Source organism: Misgurnus anguillicaudatus, chromosome 16, assembly GCF_027580225.2.
Source record: "Misgurnus anguillicaudatus chromosome 16, ASM2758022v2, whole genome shotgun sequence".
In the NCBI taxonomy this organism is placed as follows: Eukaryota; Metazoa; Chordata; class Actinopteri; order Cypriniformes; family Cobitidae; genus Misgurnus; species Misgurnus anguillicaudatus.
This window is the reverse complement of record NC_073352.2, coordinates 31,729,797-31,748,623: the sequence shown is the minus strand read 5'-3', so window position 1 is coordinate 31,748,623 and position 18,827 is coordinate 31,729,797. Positions and strand designations below refer to the sequence as shown.

General features: G+C 38.4%; 1 protein-coding gene across 1 annotated transcript in view; it reads right to left on the bottom strand.

The window, feature by feature from the left end:
• Positions 1 to 239: 239 nt before the first annotated feature.
• The window catches only part of LOC129422459 (polycomb group RING finger protein 3), a 55,678-nt gene continuing 37,090 nt past the window's right edge, over positions 240 to 18,827 (bottom strand). Inside the window, exons 7-10 of the mRNA XM_055178394.2 lie at positions 16,434 to 16,522; positions 8,405 to 8,542; positions 7,091 to 7,171; positions 240 to 5,476 (exon numbers count right to left, since the gene is read on the bottom strand). Coding sequence (XP_055034369.1) covers positions 5,429 to 5,476; positions 7,091 to 7,171; positions 8,405 to 8,542; positions 16,434 to 16,522 — 356 coding nt within the window. The 3' untranslated portion in view covers positions 240 to 5,428. The remainder of the gene's footprint in view (positions 5,477 to 7,090; positions 7,172 to 8,404; positions 8,543 to 16,433; positions 16,523 to 18,827) is intronic.

The following is an 18,827-nucleotide window of genomic DNA, read 5'->3' as shown; positions in this document are numbered from 1 at the left end:
GATCAGATCACATTTGATGGCAAATCACTGTAGAAAACCAGTTTATTCATAGGGGTTCACATACTTTTTCTTGCCACTGTATGTATAGTAAACACCAAAAAATGACTTTAGCTGGATTTTCACAGACCGAGTCACAAATACAAACTTAAAGGCATTCAAAATTGAATTTTGAATGATGCACAATGCAGATATTAATGAGAAGATCCTAATTAACAGATTTGAAACAGGCAGCAGACAGGTTTATTTTATAAGGCATTTATTCATGAAATACACACTTTCAAAATTTCAACAAAAGCTTCCATAAAATCGTAAGAAACTCGAGCCCAGTTTAAACAAAACACCTTTGTGTAACAATGGAAACCATGTGCAATAAATAATCATTATCCCAGAAAAAAAGAGACAAGAAAAAGGACACCATTAAACGACTTAAAGAATAAAAGTCGTTAAAGAAAAGAAATAAAAGTTAGGAAAACTATGTGTTGGGAATGGAACATTAGTGTGAAATGAGCCAAGCAGGCACCCGTACAATCAGAAGAATGAGAACTGTATGGACTCTATCTGTGACCTGAGCACCTAACCGACAGATATAATCGAATGAAGCTTCCAGAACCATCTGAGAGACAAATATTGCACATTTTTCCTTGGAAACATAATGATCGGTCCACACGACCTAATCGGGAAATAGTTTTCCCAGTCCCTAAACTGGAATTACAGCTCGTTTTATACACAAAGCGTATTAGTGGGAAGGATTATATACGGTGAAAGACAAAGGAGAAGGGTTATAATGCTTACGTGATACATTTTCATCATGTTTGAGTCATGTCATATATCAAAGCATGTACAGACGAACACATCGAGGAAGCGGCAAATCTCAATATTTCATATTATGGCATGTGGTGGAACACAAACCTTTAGTACAGTATAAATAAATAACATTGAAGGGGACAATAAGAGAAGCTTGATGGAAAGAAGTTTGCTTCCTTAAAGTAATTTTTTAAACAAAAAAAAAAAACATTTTGTGGATGCACAAAAAAAAACAGTAAATATCTGCAGTCTTTCAAAGCTCCCGCTGTCTAATACAATACATTTCTTATAAGGATGATACAACTGACAGCAAACAATACATACAGTAAGATGCTCTGGCCAACACAAAACTGATCATTCATAACGGCCGCCATCAATTAAACTCAAAACTGACCAATCAGAATGTGAGGATTCTTCCCTATTAGTTTCTTGTCTTGTAGGTCATCATTACAGTGTCTCGCACAAAGCAGATCAGAGTCAGGTCACTTTTGTCTAAAGATAAAATGATGATTCGGAGATGGCTACAGAAGGATGAAAACGCATGGAGCAAAAAACAGAAGAGGCGCCTTAAAGGGCCAGCGTATGCTTTTCTAAAGACAATAAATAAGAAGTGCTTTCCAGCTCAGCTGAAACATCACGTGATGGTATATGGGAAGGTATGTATGAAAGATTTTCAAATTGGATAAATCACGGACACATGTTCGATCACATTTCACACCAAAATTAAAGGAAAAAATAAGAAATTTGATTTTGAATAAAGAAAATTAAGCATCAGCATCCTAAAGATTCTTATTCGTATTGTAATATAATGTTTTTTTTCTATATTGCAGTGGAAAAAATACTGCAGTACAATGATTTTATTAAAAACCATTCATTAAAAGCAGTACAAAACTACCATATTGTATACATAATTTACATTTTAATAAAATATAATCATTTAATTATTACAGTAGTCAGAATAAGCTTTTTTATTACAATTATAACAACAACTGTGTTTGTCAAACATGTTTAGAAAAAACTTGATAACACTTCACAACAGGGTTGTATGCGTTATAATTAGTAAATGCATTAGCTAACATTAACTAATATAGTTTATCAGCTTATATTAAAGGGAAACTCCACTTTTTGAAAATATTTTCCAGCTCCCCTATTTGATTTTAACTATTTTGGAATCCATTCCAGGAATCCGATCTCCGGGTCTAGCGCTAGCACCCCCAGCATAGCTTAGCACAATCCACCGAACCCGACCAGACCATCAGCACCGCGCCAAAAAAACCAAAGAGTTTGATATTTTTCCTATTTAAAACTTGACTCTTCTGTAGTTAAATCGCAACTTTTAATTTTCTGTCAGTCTTAGTACACGATGTAAGTTTTAAACAGAAAATATAACCAAACTCTTTGGATATTTTTCAGCGCGATGCCAATGGTCCAATCAGACTCAATGGACCGTGCCAAGCCATGCCAAAAGTGGTAGCGCCAGACCCGGAGATCAGCTGAATGGATTCCAAAACGGCAAGAATCAAATATTTTACTCTATAGGGGAGTTAGAAAATTTGCATATTTAAAAAAAAAGTGGACTGTCTTTGTTAATGTTAGTTAATGCCAATACAGTTGTTCATGTTAGTTCATTGTGCATTAACTAATGTTAACAGCTACAACTTTACAAATGGTAAAAATGTATTCAAAAATGCTGAAATTACATCACTATCTTCATGGCAATTCGTACATATTTTACAAGATGGCTAACATTTATTCATTTTTGTAAGACTTGCCCCGTGACGTTTTTATCATAATCGTAAGTTTTGCACAATTAACTTCATATGAATTAGTCAACTCGTAAAATATGTATGCACTCTTGGCTGGAAATCAACATGAACTAAAATTAATAAATTCTGTATTGTTTCATTGTTAGTTCATGTGCTAATGCATCAACGTTAACAAATACAACCTTATTGTAAATTGTAACCAAAACTTTTTATAAGCATTTAATATAATTTCTAATTTCTTCCTTTTGATTTTGGGGTAAAATAAGCCGGACATGTTTTTGAGATTCACCCACTGATGCCATCTCTACATGCCCAAATGTTTTCCTCAGTTTCAATTATTAAAGCCAGTCATGAGTGCACCATTGTCACAGAACCAAAGGCTGCCAAAAAATCCAGCAAATGGAAATGGAGACAAATCTCCAATCTTGGCAACTCCACAGTCCACAGCTTTTAAAGCAGGTCTCTCCAGTAAGCTCCTTATAGCATGCCTGTCAAGTGAAGTAGGACTGATGTCTCAATGCAAGCCCGATAACATGGCCAGGGCATTGATCTGTTGCAATACTACCGAGAATCTGAACGTTAACACACCTCTCATGCGCAACGGTGATTTAAAACAATACGAGTGGAAACTCCTGGCTCAGGAAAAACAACCTTTATAACCTACACCGAAAGAGAAACATCCTCAAAGAGATTCGGGAGAGAGGTTTAACAACACATACCGCGTCGTTTTGTTCAAATCCAATACTGAGCGACACATGCGCCCCAAGCACCCAAAACTTAACAGTGATGCAAGACAGAACTTTCCTCTAACCGCCAGTGTTGTTTATGGTGAACGAAGACAATGATGGCCTTGTTTGCTCCTACATTTCAGAGTTTCCCAGGATGGCAGTAAACAAAACTCAGTGAATCACCAAACCAGCTTCCCTCCTATTTTTTTTTAAGTCGGGCTGTACGAACAAATTTACACAAAACCCAAGAGCACCAAACACGTCAAAGAAGCAAGTAGGGTTATGATGAAATATTTTAAGACTCGCCCCGCGGTCTGCACCATGTTGAGTTTTTATTTTTAAAAGGTACAAAACATTAGCACCATGTTTTTGGCTCAAATTAAATCGAACACCAGCGTTCAAGCCCCGACATAGACATCCATGCCCAATTCTGGAGAATATACAAGACAGAGGCATTAAATAAAAATATGCATTTGCATTGGTATGTAAAAGACCTGCAGTCGGCAATTTGCAGCTTTAAAAAAGTTGAAGCTGGGATGCACGCTGAAATAATTCACATTATAAGACACCGAGGAAGAAGATGAAACATTTCAAAGGTGAGCGATTCTATGAAATAATATAAAAGGTTGATATTTCTGGAATAACTTTGAAGTGAACCAGAAAGACCTGGTCAAGCTGGTTTGGCATTTACCCGTGTAAAAGTTGCCCGCTACAGCGAGCAGAACTGTTTTTATAAAACGTCATCTCTTCATAAAACTCGAAATAATGCATTGTTGTTACAAATCTGGTGAGAGCCCTTAAAAATTTGATCAACTGGAAAGAGTTTGAATAGGTGGACGGCTACAAAGGACCCAAAATATTACAAACTTCAATAAGGGCTCATAAAGACAAAACAAAATCAATTAAAAAGGCCAATTATCACCAAATCATTTCGATCGCTATATTCATCTGTATCAAATTCAGGTTAATCGTTATTCATTTATGCATTCTGCCATACGCACAGCTTGCCATATACAGAAATAAAGTGTAATAAAGTCAGGAATGAGCCTTTGGCACTAAAGACAGCAATAAAACAGAAAGCTATACATTATGGACGGTTATATGTGGGATACATTCGTACTGCAGAGGAATGGAGATCTGACAGTCTGATACATTGCATATATGACATTGAGGCGGGATTTCAATCAAAGGATGCACATACATATTTATATATATAGAAGATATCAGGGATGCATCATTACACAATTTTGGGCGTAAATTAAGGATTCAGATAGCACTTTGGCTTTCCAAATCCTTTTTAATTTATAATCACATGAGATGTCTAAATTAAGGAAAAGATGAAATCTGGCTTGAATTCATGTTTAACGCTGCCCAAAATATAGCACTTTTGGAAAAACCAAGTCTCTATTTCTCTCTAACCTTTAATCTTTTACATACTTTTTCATCACACCTCTTATTCCTTCTCTCTGTTAACAACTTTTATATACAATATTGGTAAATAGAACATAAATACTACACATAAATTTGCCTATTCACAATTCCACTTGTAGCGACGCTGAAAGTAAAGAATGAGATAATACACAACTCATATATAAGCATAAAAAGGCTCTGCGCTCCCGAGAAGTGTTGGTTGAGACCTGAGAGAGAGAACGGTCCGTTTGAAACGCGGCATCTCCTCTGGTTAGCAGTGTAAGACGACACTTCCACGGAGAATGACAGATCCCGAGCACCATCGTTTTGCCCGTAGTTGAGTTCGAAACGAAGTCCAAATGGTAGAAAAAAAATGTTAAACCATTTTCTTTACCCCCTATTTTTTTGTATTTTTGTTTTAATGTGTAAACAGCGCACCAATAGGGTCTTGGTTCCACTTCGCTCGTCTATACAAAAGTATAAATATATGCTTTCTCTTAATTTTTCACATATCTAGGACATATAGCGGACACAACGGACCAAAGCGGTTGTTCCCATAGGCCGCCAGTGTCACGGTAGCCGTGATCCTTGTTGTTTTGCTGGCTCGTATCTGCGTTGGGCTTTTGTTTGGTGTGGACGTTGATGGTCTCTGCATATATAGTGTGAAGCACAGTCCCGGGCCACCGGGCCAGAAACAACCAACCTTTTTTTTTTGTCCGACTACAGCAAATCCATTTTGGGTCTGTAATGCAGGAGGAGGGGGGATTTCTGGAACGCAGACAGAACACAAATGCAATCAAAACGACTAAAAGCCATGAAAGGCACAGAAATTCAAGAGCATCAATTTTTTGCAAATGCCATATCAGGTGTGCATTAGTTATGCAACCTTTCAAAAGCATACCGTATAAAATTGTAACAAAATGTCAATTTTTGACTTTTTGCAGTATGAATATTGATCATGGTGAATAAATAAATCGTAAATATGCTACATGGCTAAGAGTGGACTAGCAATAGCAATATTTTGTGCAAAATACAGGAAAAAAAACACATCTACTATGCAAAATCCACTTTTACAAAGTGTTTGGATATAATGTGTGTTGGCAGTGTGTGAACAAAACTACCCTACGATGAACAAAATCCACCCGCTCCTTGTTTTTTAATGCTCATTAAACCAAAGCAGTCTCATTAGGCATGCCGTTTTGATTATTTTATCAATGTGAGGTCACACTGATAAAGCCCCGCCCACTTACAGTCCTACATTTCCATAGATTCCACCCTCAGTGAGTTATATTCTGTCCACTAGATGCAGGGTTCCCACACCTTAGTTAACTTCAAATTCAAGAACCTTTTAAGGACTTTCCAGGTCCAATACCCTCAAATTCAAGGACTAAATGATGGGGGACACATTTGTGTTATCTAGCAAAACGATTGTCATTTTTGACGAGAAAAATAACAAATATACACTTTTAAAGCACAACATTCTCGTCTAGATCCGGTCGTGATGCGCCAGCATGACCCGACGCAATACGTCATGACGTCAAGAGGTCACAGAGGACGAATGCGAAACTCTGCCCCAGTGTTTACAAGTGTTGAGAAAGAGGACCGTTCCGACGTTTTTGTATGTCAACTGATACTAATTAATGTCTTTGTGTCAGTTTATTGTTTTAAATGGTCCGCAAATGTGCGTTTTATATATGTAACACGTGACCTCCCTACGTCACTACGCATTTACGTTAGGTCGCACTGGACCGGACCTAAACGAAAAGTTGTGCTCTAAAAGTGTACATTTGCCATTCCTATTGTCAAAAATGACAACCGTTTTGCTAGATAAGACCCTTATGCCTCGTTTGGGATTGTTTAGAGTCCTTTTAAACTCCGTTGAAAAAAACTGTTACGTGTTGAGTTAAGTGTTAATTGTTGGTGTCTATTAAAGCCCATTAAAATGAGAAAAATCCTGCAATGTTTTCCTCAAAAAACATAATTTCTTCTCGACTGAACAAAGAAAGACATCAATATTTTGGATGACATGGTGGTGAGTAAATTATCTGGATTTTTCTTTTAAGAAAATGGGTTTTAAAAAAGTGTAAACAAATTGTTAAAAAAAGTTTAAGGTTCATGCATTTTCCCCCTTACTGTACCGAAAATGAACCGAACCGTGGCGTCAAAACCGAGGTATGCACCGAACCATGATTTTTGCGTACCGTTACACGTGTAAATGCAATGCATGCTTGGGAGAAATGCAAGTATTTGTGCATATGAGAAATACAATTTGTAAAATTATACAGTGAATACGGATTGCAATGCGAACCACAAACAATACACCAAACTTGCATTTCAACATTTGCAACACAGTTGTCTTTATAATTATTCATGATAAATTACCTTAAACCTCCATCTTGTTACCACAACAAATTTCAGTGTATGGTCCTTGCCCAATATTTCTTCATTGCATAAGATGTCCAGCTGAAAAAAGAAACAAACAAACAAGATTATGCCATGAACAACCAAGCCACCCTTTCCACGATCTCACAGCACCAAAAACCCTGACAGGGTGACGTTATCACACTTATTACACAGCTCCTTACCAAAAGAAATAAAAGAATTAACACGAATATTGATTTAAGCTGAAATAGTATGAGAAGACATAAATCAAGCACAGCCTGAGAAAACAATCAATAATACAACTTTTGATGCAAATATTGGACAGCAGGATCAAAAATAATGCCCTATAACAGACATTGTGTAAAAATGGCTTAATAAAAAATGAGTCTTTCAGTGAACCAAAACTGAATGTTACGCTTATTGTTAAACTCAAACAACAGACACAAAGCATTCAATGCACAAGAGAAGCCACAACCGCCCGAAGCTTTATTTTCATCAGTATAAGATGCAGCTCTCCCTGGACTAGCGTTTTGGCTCGCAAACACAACATTACCACAGCGCCACCTGCTGGAGGCTTGGCTAAACATCTCCAGCTTAACATTTTTAATGGCAAGTCTGTGATGTTCAAAAAACAAACGTCTGACAGATAAAACCCTGAACTGTTTGAAGCCTATTAAAATCGACTTCTTCAAAGATTTAGCTTTTCTTTTACACTCGTAAGTACAACAACTACAAAAACACCGCCAATTTAACAATGTCTTTAGGTCTCCTGCTTCAAGCGGCACTGCGGAGCCGTGGCAGCAATAACTCTCCGTATGTGCGCAGAACAACAGGCGCCTGACAGCTATATTGTGGGGGAAGTTTTTGATGGATGCGTGCGACGGAAAGCCCACGCGTTTTTAACAACAAAAGGGAACAAAATTTGCGACGGAACACCAATAATTAGTCTGGTTTTGTCTTAAATTGCACCACGAGGCAGCGAGATACATGACAAAATGCTAATGATATTACAGGCTATTATTTATCTCTGACAATGTGAGGCTTGCTGAAAGCATCGTGGGGTACAGTGACAGCACGGAGGAGCTTTGATATCCTCTGCACTGAGTCACACAAGACATTGTTATGAAGGGAAATAATGAGAAGAAATGGTCAACAGTGTCTCAAATAAGTTGGTGGTCAGAAATATGTTGTTTCTAGTCTTGTATGACTGACATAACTGCCCAGTGGCATTACAAAAATGGTTCCCTTCCCTTGCTTTTAATCTCTGTCGTGAGGGTCTAAAGAGCTTTTGATTTGGCGGTGGGTTTTACACACCTCATTAAAGGACGTCAGGTTGAGCTTCTTTGCGATGAACTTCTTGAGATGGAGAACCGTGGCCTGGGCTGAACATCGTATCCATTTCCGCTTGAGTCCTCGGAGTTTACTGCTGTTACACTCCAGACAGATACTCACCTGAACACACAAAAGTAAAAGTCTTATTTAATGGATACAATTATCATCGATACAAGATGTCATGTAAGCAAAGTCGACAGTGATTACAAAGTATTTGGTTTAATTTATTTATCATTTATTTTGGGGCTATGGTTAAATTTTCACTGACAGCCCAAATTGTGCCTTCTTTTAGCCTAGACGTCTGGGCTGTGCTTGGATGGCTATAAAGTCTTTTAAAGGGGACTTTTTCATGTTTAAGTGCTATAATTGTGTCTCCAGTGCTTCTGTCATCCTAGAAAATATGTAAAAGAAAAACCCAATAACTTAGTTTTGGTAAGCCATTCTCTGCATGCATGTGAAAAATAGGTCATTGAAATTTGGCACCCCTTGTGATGTCAGAAGGGGATAATGCCACCCCTTAATCTGCACTATCCAACCACAGCACTGCCATTTAGTAGAGAGATCAGCTCATTTGCATTTTAAAGGACACAACCAAAAACAGCACATTTTTGATCACACCTACAATGTGTGGCAATTTTAACATGTTATAATAAATTATCTGTGTGGAATTTTGAGCTAAAACTTCACATGTACTCTGGGGACATGTATAATTTATTTGACATCTTAAAGTCTTGTGTGTCTTAAGTTTTAATGTCCCCTTTAAACACAAAAATTGCTGATGTAAAAAATAAGTGTGAACATCAAGAGCAAGTCGAATCAAAACTAACACATCTTATTTTTTTACGTAATTTAGCAGTGTTTATTATAAACAATTTATCTATGCAAGTCATTATATTTTGAAAAATTCATGTTCCCTTATAAACGTCAATCAAAATCTGGAAATGTAATTCCGCCCTCTTATGGCACTCATTCTCTGATGACATCAGCTAGACGTCTTGGGCGGAGCATCTTTTAACTCCAGCCCCTCCAACTTTCAGTCACCTGCTAGCAGTGTTGGCGGTAACGCATTACAAGTAACATGCATTACGTTGTAATATTACTTTTCTGTAGTAACGAGTAAAGTTACACAATACTTTTTAAATGTTCACATTAATATTTGAGTTACTTTTTCAAAAAAAGTAATGCAAGTTACTTTTTTAGTTTAATTAATTTCATAAAAAAATTATGTACTGAATTAAACTAAACGTAGTTACATTATGCACTCTATGCGTACACGCCTGTGTGGGAACAGTTTGAGTCAGAAACTGAGATGGCAGGCCAGAGCTTGACATTTTTGTAAAGAAATATGCAATTTCTGAATGCAGAACTTTTCAGTCATAAACACCTGCAAGGCCTGAAAGAGATCAAGCCTCAGCCAAAAAAAGTAATGCAAAAGTAACTAAAAAGTAAAGTAAGCATTACTTTCCATGAAAAGTAACGAAGTAACGCAATTAGTAACTTTTTTTGGAAGTAACTTAATATTGTAATGCATTACTTTTAAAAGTAACTTTCGGTGCACGATGACGCGTGGCCAAGATGTCGACGGCAGGCACCGCCAACTATTGGCTTTGAAAACGATCTTCAGAAAACTATGGGTGACGTCACGGATACTACGTACGTCCATATATTTTTACAATCTATGCTCACAACCGAGGGGCAACCTTCTGATCTCTGATGAAGCCGATACGGAAGTGACTTAAACTGCAATTCATCGACTGGCCACTAGGGGTCCAAAAATAAGTCAATTCTCATAGACCCCCATGTTAAAATGCCCAACTTTACAGTAGAAAATAATATGTTTACAGACTGGTACAAAAGGTGTTTTTAGCCTTCATAGCTAATTTTGACCAGTTGAGGGGGGTAAATTGTTTTGTAACTCATCCGTTTAAATGATATTTAGCTTAAATTTCTGTATAATTAAGGGCGCGGCCACTTAAGTGACAGGTGAACTGCCACTGCAGTCACTAGAGTCGTGCTAAATGGGTATGGTTTCAGCAACAAGCCACCTCAGCTTCACCCACGTCCTGCCTCTTTACCCATTTCTGGTTATCCGCAAGTGATTAGCAGTGACACACATCGAAGATGGCGACGGCAGGCTCCGCCTACTATTGGCTTCAAAAAGCTCTTAACTAATCTATTGGTGAAGTCACGGACACTACCCCCATATTTTTTACAGTCTAAGGTCGATCGAAACTCTACCAAAGTCCTTCAATCTCCATGAACTCTTCAGCAAGCTTAATCCACTGCAATGACGCAACTTGGTTGGGTCAATCTACCAAAAGTCCATTTGGGACCAATAAGATTACACGGCTTCATTAGATTGATTTACATAATGCTTTGTCATGTTTGAGGGCCACAGATATCCATACAGGGCGACAGCAAGTCATGTCAGTGAGTCAAGGTTATTCTACTACCTACACCTGCATTTACACACACACACTCCAGTCAACACAATTTTCACAACACACAAGCAGATGCCAGCAAGCAGTCCACCATCATTCGACACGGTGACGAGCGTCAAGTCAAGCGCGGTCGCCTCGGGCTGCCCGGCAGGTGCAGCGGGCTTTAGAGAGTCAGGACACATTACGGTTTTCATACCTCTTGCTCTCTCTCTCTCTCTCTCTCTCTCTCTCTCTCTCTCTCTCTCTCTCTCTCTCTCTCTCTCGATAAATGACTGAAGAGTTCACAGTGGCACCGCAGTTGATTTGGACGAGCCCTCTCCGAGAACACAGTAATAGGGAAAGATAAAGACAACAGCTGCGCCCACTGGCTAAACGCCGGTCCATTTCAAGGGCAAAAGGTGCCAGGAGAGTATAAAGTCAGCGAGGGCCGGGTTCTGCCACTTTACTTACAAAAACATTGGGCAGTCTATGTGGGTTTACGAAGTTACAGAGAAATGTTTCACACACATTGTGCTGCTTAACACAGGAGAAGTAATAAAGACGTGGAGACCTTCTTCAGGATTTTCTCTATTAGCTGTGTCTGTCTGTGATTACAGAGTCATTACGGCACGGCCGACACAACGCAAACAGTCACAGAAATGACTAATGGAGAATTCACAACCAATTAGACCTTCATATCCCAGAGCAACTATAAGTGGGTCTTTATTTGCATCTGCCGCCACAGAATAGCTGTCCTTACTGAGATGCCACAAGCTGTTGATTATTGTGATTTAAAACCTAATTTTACAACCAAAGAGTTGGGGATTACCGCAAGCTGGTATCTATCACAGATCTGCTTTATAATTGCCTTGGTTTGGGACATGTGACCAAATGAAAGTGATGTGACCAAATGAGTCTATTATTTATTTTCCAGGACCTGTATTCCACAAAATAGGATTCTTTTCCCTTAAGTATGAGGTTTTTGCTCTAAAAGTAATCATAATTTAAGTTTATGGTTGTTTTTAGAGCAATAAATCTTGAAAATGGGAGCGCAGAGAGTTAAGCTCGTCTGATTGGCCGTATTGTTCACTTATATACTGCAATCGATTACAAACACCCTATTAGCAACCAATAGCACAGTGGCTTTTCAAATTCCAGCCTTTTAATTGGTGTCAGTCGCCTTATTTAATAAAATAGGCCAGTGGTCTTCATTATTTTTTTCATGAGAGCCACACTTATAGGTCAGAGTCAATGTCTTTACCGCAAAGTATCAAAAGTCATAAAGAGCATGTCTGCTTATCAATCTGTTGCAATCAAGCGTGCCGCACAAGCCCTGAAAAGTGAAGCCAAAATTTCTCGATCGCCCCCCAGTGACTGGTCCTAGTATAGGTCATAAACCCCGCCTCCACCATGTTGTTCAATGGGACTTAAGACCAACTAAACAATTTAATTACACTTCAATTATCTTTTTCCCGAAGCTGTCGATTACTGTACACTGTAAATAATTTCTGTAAAAATTACAGTATTAATGGGTATTACTGGCAACTAGCTGCCAGTAACTTACTGTAGATTGTATATTTATGTTCTTACTGGCAATAGTTTGTTCAAAGTTAATTAAACATGAAACATTTTCAGTCTTTATCTTCTACAGTAAGTTACTGGCAACCAGCTGCAAAATTACAGCAAATTTTTTACAGTGTAGTTTTTATCACGCTGATGTAAATTTAAGTGGTTGTTTTCAAAATAAGTTTGTTTTAGATAGTTATTTAATGCTATAAAACGGTGGTGTCACGTTATGATTGACAGCTGTGATATGCGCATTCTGTGAGAGCGAGGGCGGAGCCTTGATTTCGCAGCTTTACTTCCTGCTCACTACTGCGCAGGACTGGTCCCGAAATCGTTACAGCGCAGACTCAAGACCACAGATGTCAGCGCCATATCGGGACACTGGCGGCTTTACTGTTCACCAATGGAAGAGAGCGAACGGGCGTCGTCCATCTTTTTTTACAGTCTATGGTTGCAATGCAATAAATACGAGTGAATCATTCTTTATTATTTACCAGTCAAATTTTAGCTGAGACAAGATGATTTCCCTTAATGACAAAAACAGGATTTAAATGGTAAGCATTAATGTACGTATGCAGTGCCCCCCGAACCACTAGGGGGCCACCTTTCCCTTAATTTTATGTAGCGCTGCACAGAAGGATTGGCGAGTGACATTACTGTGCCGCCAAAGCAATAACTGTGAAAGCATAACTGTGGGTTCACACCAGACGCATTTGAGGCGTCTTTGATCATTTTGAGTGTACTCGATTCTGTTGCGCGCAAAAGCCGCGCCAGAAATTTTAGTCAGAGACATTCAAGTGGAAATTCGCGTCATGGGAGGGGCTTCTGCGACTCTACTCACTTCCTGTAATCACGTCACTACTAGAGCAAGCTCCTGATTGGTTAACGTGGCACACTTTCTGCCAAAGTTCAGATTTTTCAACTTGCGCGTTTCTTAACTAGAGTTAGCGCAAATGAGGCGGAGTCACGCGTACCGCGCTAAATGCCTCATTCGCGCTGCGAGACCTCCAGACGTGCGTCAACGCGTCTTTACATTGACTTAACATTGATACGCCTCTACTGCGGCTGGTGTGAACGCAGCATAACAAGCGGGTACTTTGATGTCAAATGACAATCACTTCATGCGCTGCATACGATTGAACACGCTTATTGACGTGCGTCTTGATATAACGGGTATGGTTTTCTATCAAAGTAAACGTCCGGAGCAGAAAAGACAGAAAAAGCGCATGCCTGCATGATCGTATCACCGTATTATTTACTGCCATGCGAGCCACAAATTAAAGTTTGCACGCAATGAGTAACACTGAAATAGGCGCTACTTTACCTTTAAAACGCAACAGTCTTTTATGAATGGTTAACTTTCATGTTCCATTAAATTTACAATGTCATACATCAATATGGCTTGAATATTACAGCGCCTAAATGATGCTGAGAAACAGAGATGCTTTGAAAAATGTTTTGGAATTGGAACTCAGTAAATACAAATCAAACGTAACTGAGGTGCTTAAGATTATACCATAATAGTAGGTTTAGACTGTCAAAGCCACAGTGTTTTAACTGGAGCCAGCGTGTAACCTCATTAATTCACTTCCGATTCCCCCTGGTTTCTGCACATGCAGTATTGGCTGGCTTGCTTTGGCTTCATTTCACCAACCAAGGTACATCTGGATTGGTTCCAACAACAGATAAATTTGCCAAACTGTTCCACGGTCATCCAAGCAAAAACTGCTAAAAAATTTTATTCACTTTTTACATTATATATGAGGTCTCAACTTTACCACAGATGACCACACAAAGAATTGCTCCTCGCTCCCTTGCAGGCCAATTGGTATATGACCACACTACACACATATGGTGAAATCTTCACTAATTCATTAAAGACACACTTTTCAAGCACTTTTAAAACTATCAAATTTGTATTTTTTTTTAATTAGGGTATATCACAATATTCTTGCATTTACATTTATGCATTTGGCAGACGTGTCTTACAGTGCATTAGTATAAGTATAATTTTTTATCGGATGTTTATTCCCTGGGTTCAAATCCTTGACGGTTTGTGCTGTTAACGCAAACCTTTACCACTGAGCTATTCAGGAACTAAGAATATTATGACAAGTGGTTTGAACATTTAATATGGGTGGCAATGCCAATTTCGAATCACTCAGTAAATTAAATGCTTTTACTTTTTATTTTGTACTTGCATACAAACCAAATTCTAGTTGGATGAAGCACATTTGAAAATGTTGTACAAGTCAATAATCATAGACTGTAAAAATATGAACGTAGTGTATGTGATGTCACCCATAGGTTTGTAAAGAGCTTTTTTACAGCCAATAGTTGGCGAAGCCTGTCGGCGCCATCTTGGCCGCATGTCACCGCGCATCACTTACGGATAACCAAAAATGGGTAAAGAGGTGGGACTTGGGTGGAGCTGAGGTGGCTGGTCGCCGAAACCACACCCACCTAGCTCAATGGCAGTGACAGCAGTGGCAGTTCACCCGTCACTCAAGTGGCCACGCCCTTAATTATGCAGAACTTTAAGGGTTAATATAATTTAAATGGATGAATTACAAAAAAATTTAACCACATCACAATTGTCATGAAGGGTAAAATTAGCTATATAGAACAAAAACACGTTTTGTACCAGGCTGTAAAGATATTATTTTCTGCCGTAAAGTTGGACATTTTAACATGGAGGTCTATGGGAGGACTTCCTTTTGGAGCCTGCCTCTATCTTCCATATTTTTTACAGTCTATGATATTGACTTGTACAACACTTTTAAACGTGCTTCATCCAACCAGAATTTGGTTTGCATGCAAGTACAAAATAAAAAGTGAAAGTATTTAATCTACTTGATGAATTGCAGTTGAAGTCACTTCTGTATTGGCTTCATCAGAGAGATCGGAGGGTTCCCATGGGTCAACATACAATGTGAGCGCACAAAGACATTTTCGATTACTACCAACAGCAGCAATGTTGCCTGACAACAAAATAACCAAAGTGTCCTTTACATTGTAGGGTTTTTCCCTCCTAGGACTTTTTTTATTTCCTCGGCTAAAAGCCCGGGTTTTTTTTCTCCTAGGGTTTTTCTTAACACGGGAAGGCAGCCTTCTTGGGCTTAACTTAACTTCCTCTTCTAGACGTTACATTAGTAATACGCTCGCTTATAATGTTGAGTCATAGCCGCAGCAAATTTAACTGCTTATGCTATCGTGTATTATGTTGTGCTATCTGTCGTTTTTTCTGTGCTTTTCACTGTTTCTATTAATGTAAAGCTGCTTTGAAACAATTTACTATTGAGAAAAGCGCTATATAAATAAAATTGAATTGAATTGAGCCTAATATCACCAAACAAGCTGCTTAACATTATTTCTTTATCTCTTACTGTATGTGTAAATAATACATCATCAACGCAACAAGACAACTGTGTTTCATGCATGCTGTTATAAATATTGTTTAGATTCTCGCACACACCGGTCGTTTTGCTTAGTCAATATATCGCATATATCATAGGCAGCCGCAGGTATTCATTTTGTATTCATCTGCTTTTCTGACTCTGAAAGACGTCAACACAGCCCAAAACTTCATTGGAATCAGATTCTCTTTAATGAAGTAAATCTGTATTCCAAACACACACAAGCACTGAAATACTGCAAGACATAACAACGGCCCTACAACTTTCTGTTGAATTATTAAGAGGACAAAAGGAATACAATATCTACTATTTATACCGCGGGGCTGTTAAATGCTTTATTTTGATTAGTTGAGAAATGTTTCATGGGTATGCATTATTTTTCTGTAAACGCACACCTGACCTGTCAAATGTCTTAAAATAATCACCCGAGCAATGTCTTAGCCCTAATGCACGTTGCCCTTTGTGTCACATTACCACCTTGGGTGTGAATTATTTTCAAATAATTCAATGGCCTGTCGTCAAATATGAAACTATAATTACATTTCTAATACAGACATTCCTCAAAGCATACCATGTACATTTATTTTAAGGGAAGTTTAGTTAGTTTACCTGCTCATCACTCCGATGGTAATCATTGTCCTCTTCCGCCTTCTCCTCTGCTGCATCCTTATTGGACGGATCATCTGGTTTCTGGTCACCTGGCAAAATAAAATAATAACTGTTTAGTTTAGATGCACACTGCAACGATTTAAAACAACACCTTTTATTTTAATCAATGCTTCATTGAAATTACACTAAGATTGCATGCATTAATAAATTATTGCTTCTTAAAGATTGAATTATGTTGTGCGTTCGAGAGTTCCCTCATGTACACAGAAACATCCATCAGATGTTTCCAAAAAAAGCAATTATCTCGACCCGCTCCCCCACACAAACAAGCTCGCACCTCATCAATGAAACCAGATTAATTTGATTCTCATCTTCTAACAAGAACACTCTGCACCTGAGATGAGCAAACCAGGGATCTCATTACAAATTTATATACGGCTAAAAATACTCCTCTAATATTAACAGGGATCCGTACGTTGGCATTAGTCTGAAAGCAGAGGTAGATTTAAGATGGGAATGTTTAGGAATATTCTAGATTAAATTCAGCGTAACCTCTACAGACAATATCTGCGGCGTACTATGGTAAGAAATTCTTTTACACCTTTCTCATGCTAGCAAAGTTTGGAGATGTGCGTTGGGCTTTCACTGCAAGCTAATATTACTGTCAAATACACTCTTCATTAAATTTAACAAAATTAAATTGTCTTTGGTGATCAATCTAAAATCACAGATGGACAACTGCCAACAATATTACAAAGCGAGGCAAATTGCAAAGAAACCGTGTATTCACATGTTCGCCTTGAGTTATTCACACCTGGCTGTTCTTCAACGTGATGCCCAGCTGATGCCTGACCAATGACCAATGACCAACCCGCTTTATCTCCTTATCCGTTTTAATGTATATGTATATGTATGTATATATATAACTACTGTAGAAACATGGTGGCACAAAACGGCGACTTCCATCTAAGGGGACCCCCACACCTAATTCTATGGTAATAAATACAAAACAGTTCATTATGTAGGGTCTTTATACACCACTAGTAATATAGTTATGTATATGATATTGCATTTCTGACAAGAGATTCTTCTAAAAGTTACACACTGCACCTTTAAAAAGTAGTTCACCCAGAACGCTCTTTTAAATCTTTATAAAACTTTCTTTCACAAAAACTCCAGCCCAACAGTGGCATTTAGTTACACCCTTGTACTTTTGTGTAAGTATGACATTGTTATTGCATCACAAAAGGGCTTCCAACAGTAATAGAAAGTTCTGACGTTTCTCAGTTGTTATGGTCTTTGGCCGTTCGCCGGACCCTCTCAGAACATGTCTTACGATGGTAAAAATGTTCCCTGTCTGGAAATAAGTTGACAGAGTCTGAGCTAATCCGAGGCAAGCAGACTGTGAAGGTGCAAAAAAGTGGAATTTCCAGCTTTCGTTTGGGTGGTGATAGACAGGGTCTCTTGTCAGGTGGCAACAGGGACAAGCTTAGGTAACAATTTTACCATACTTTCCAGATGAGTACCTTTCTTTTTAGTCTGGCAACAGTCAAAGTGATTTCAAGAAGAACCCTCAGGGGTCCTGGGATAGATATGTATATAAAGGCTAGATGGCTCAAGGCGGAGTCCCTAACGGCATCACCTGGCGGCCATCTTACGACAGGGCGCTCGCTCACTCGTAGCATTGAGTTTAATGGTGCAGGTAGTTTTAAATGACCATAACTTGCTCAATTTTCTACCGATTTTCAAACGGTTTGGGTTTTTACAAACGTTATTAACGTGGCTATAATTCTGGATGCTTTAACATGTTTCATGAATTTATTTTTTATTTTTAGTATAGGTATGCAGTGTCATAGGTACATCTTTGACGTTTATAACAAACCAAACCGTTTGAAAATCGGTAAAAAATTAAGCAAGTTATGGTCATTTAAAAGTACCTGCATCATTAAAACTCAATGCTACGAGTGAGCGAGCGCCCTGTCGTAAGATGGCCGCCAAAATGCGGACGTTGCACTCAATTGGCCAGCAGCGCGGACGAGCCATCTAGCCTTTATATACATATCTATGGGTCCTGGCATCATTTCTATACTTGTTATTAGCTCTGCTATCAATAAGAGAATTCACAGCCTGATCTCACAGGAATTCATGAATATTTTAAATATACTTACAAAGTGAATAGTACAAAAATGTATGATTATTAGAAAAAAACATCAATAATGAAGCTGCACCCCTAACCCCAATGGCACAAGAGCGAAAATGTATGAATGTGGTCATACAAATTAGCCACCTCGTAAAATGTGTATGGAGCGGTTCACATATCGCGTTTTTTTGCACGCTCAAGTTCGTTATTTCAAAGGTAGGTGCGCGGTATGCGCGGTCATAGCAGAAGCGGAA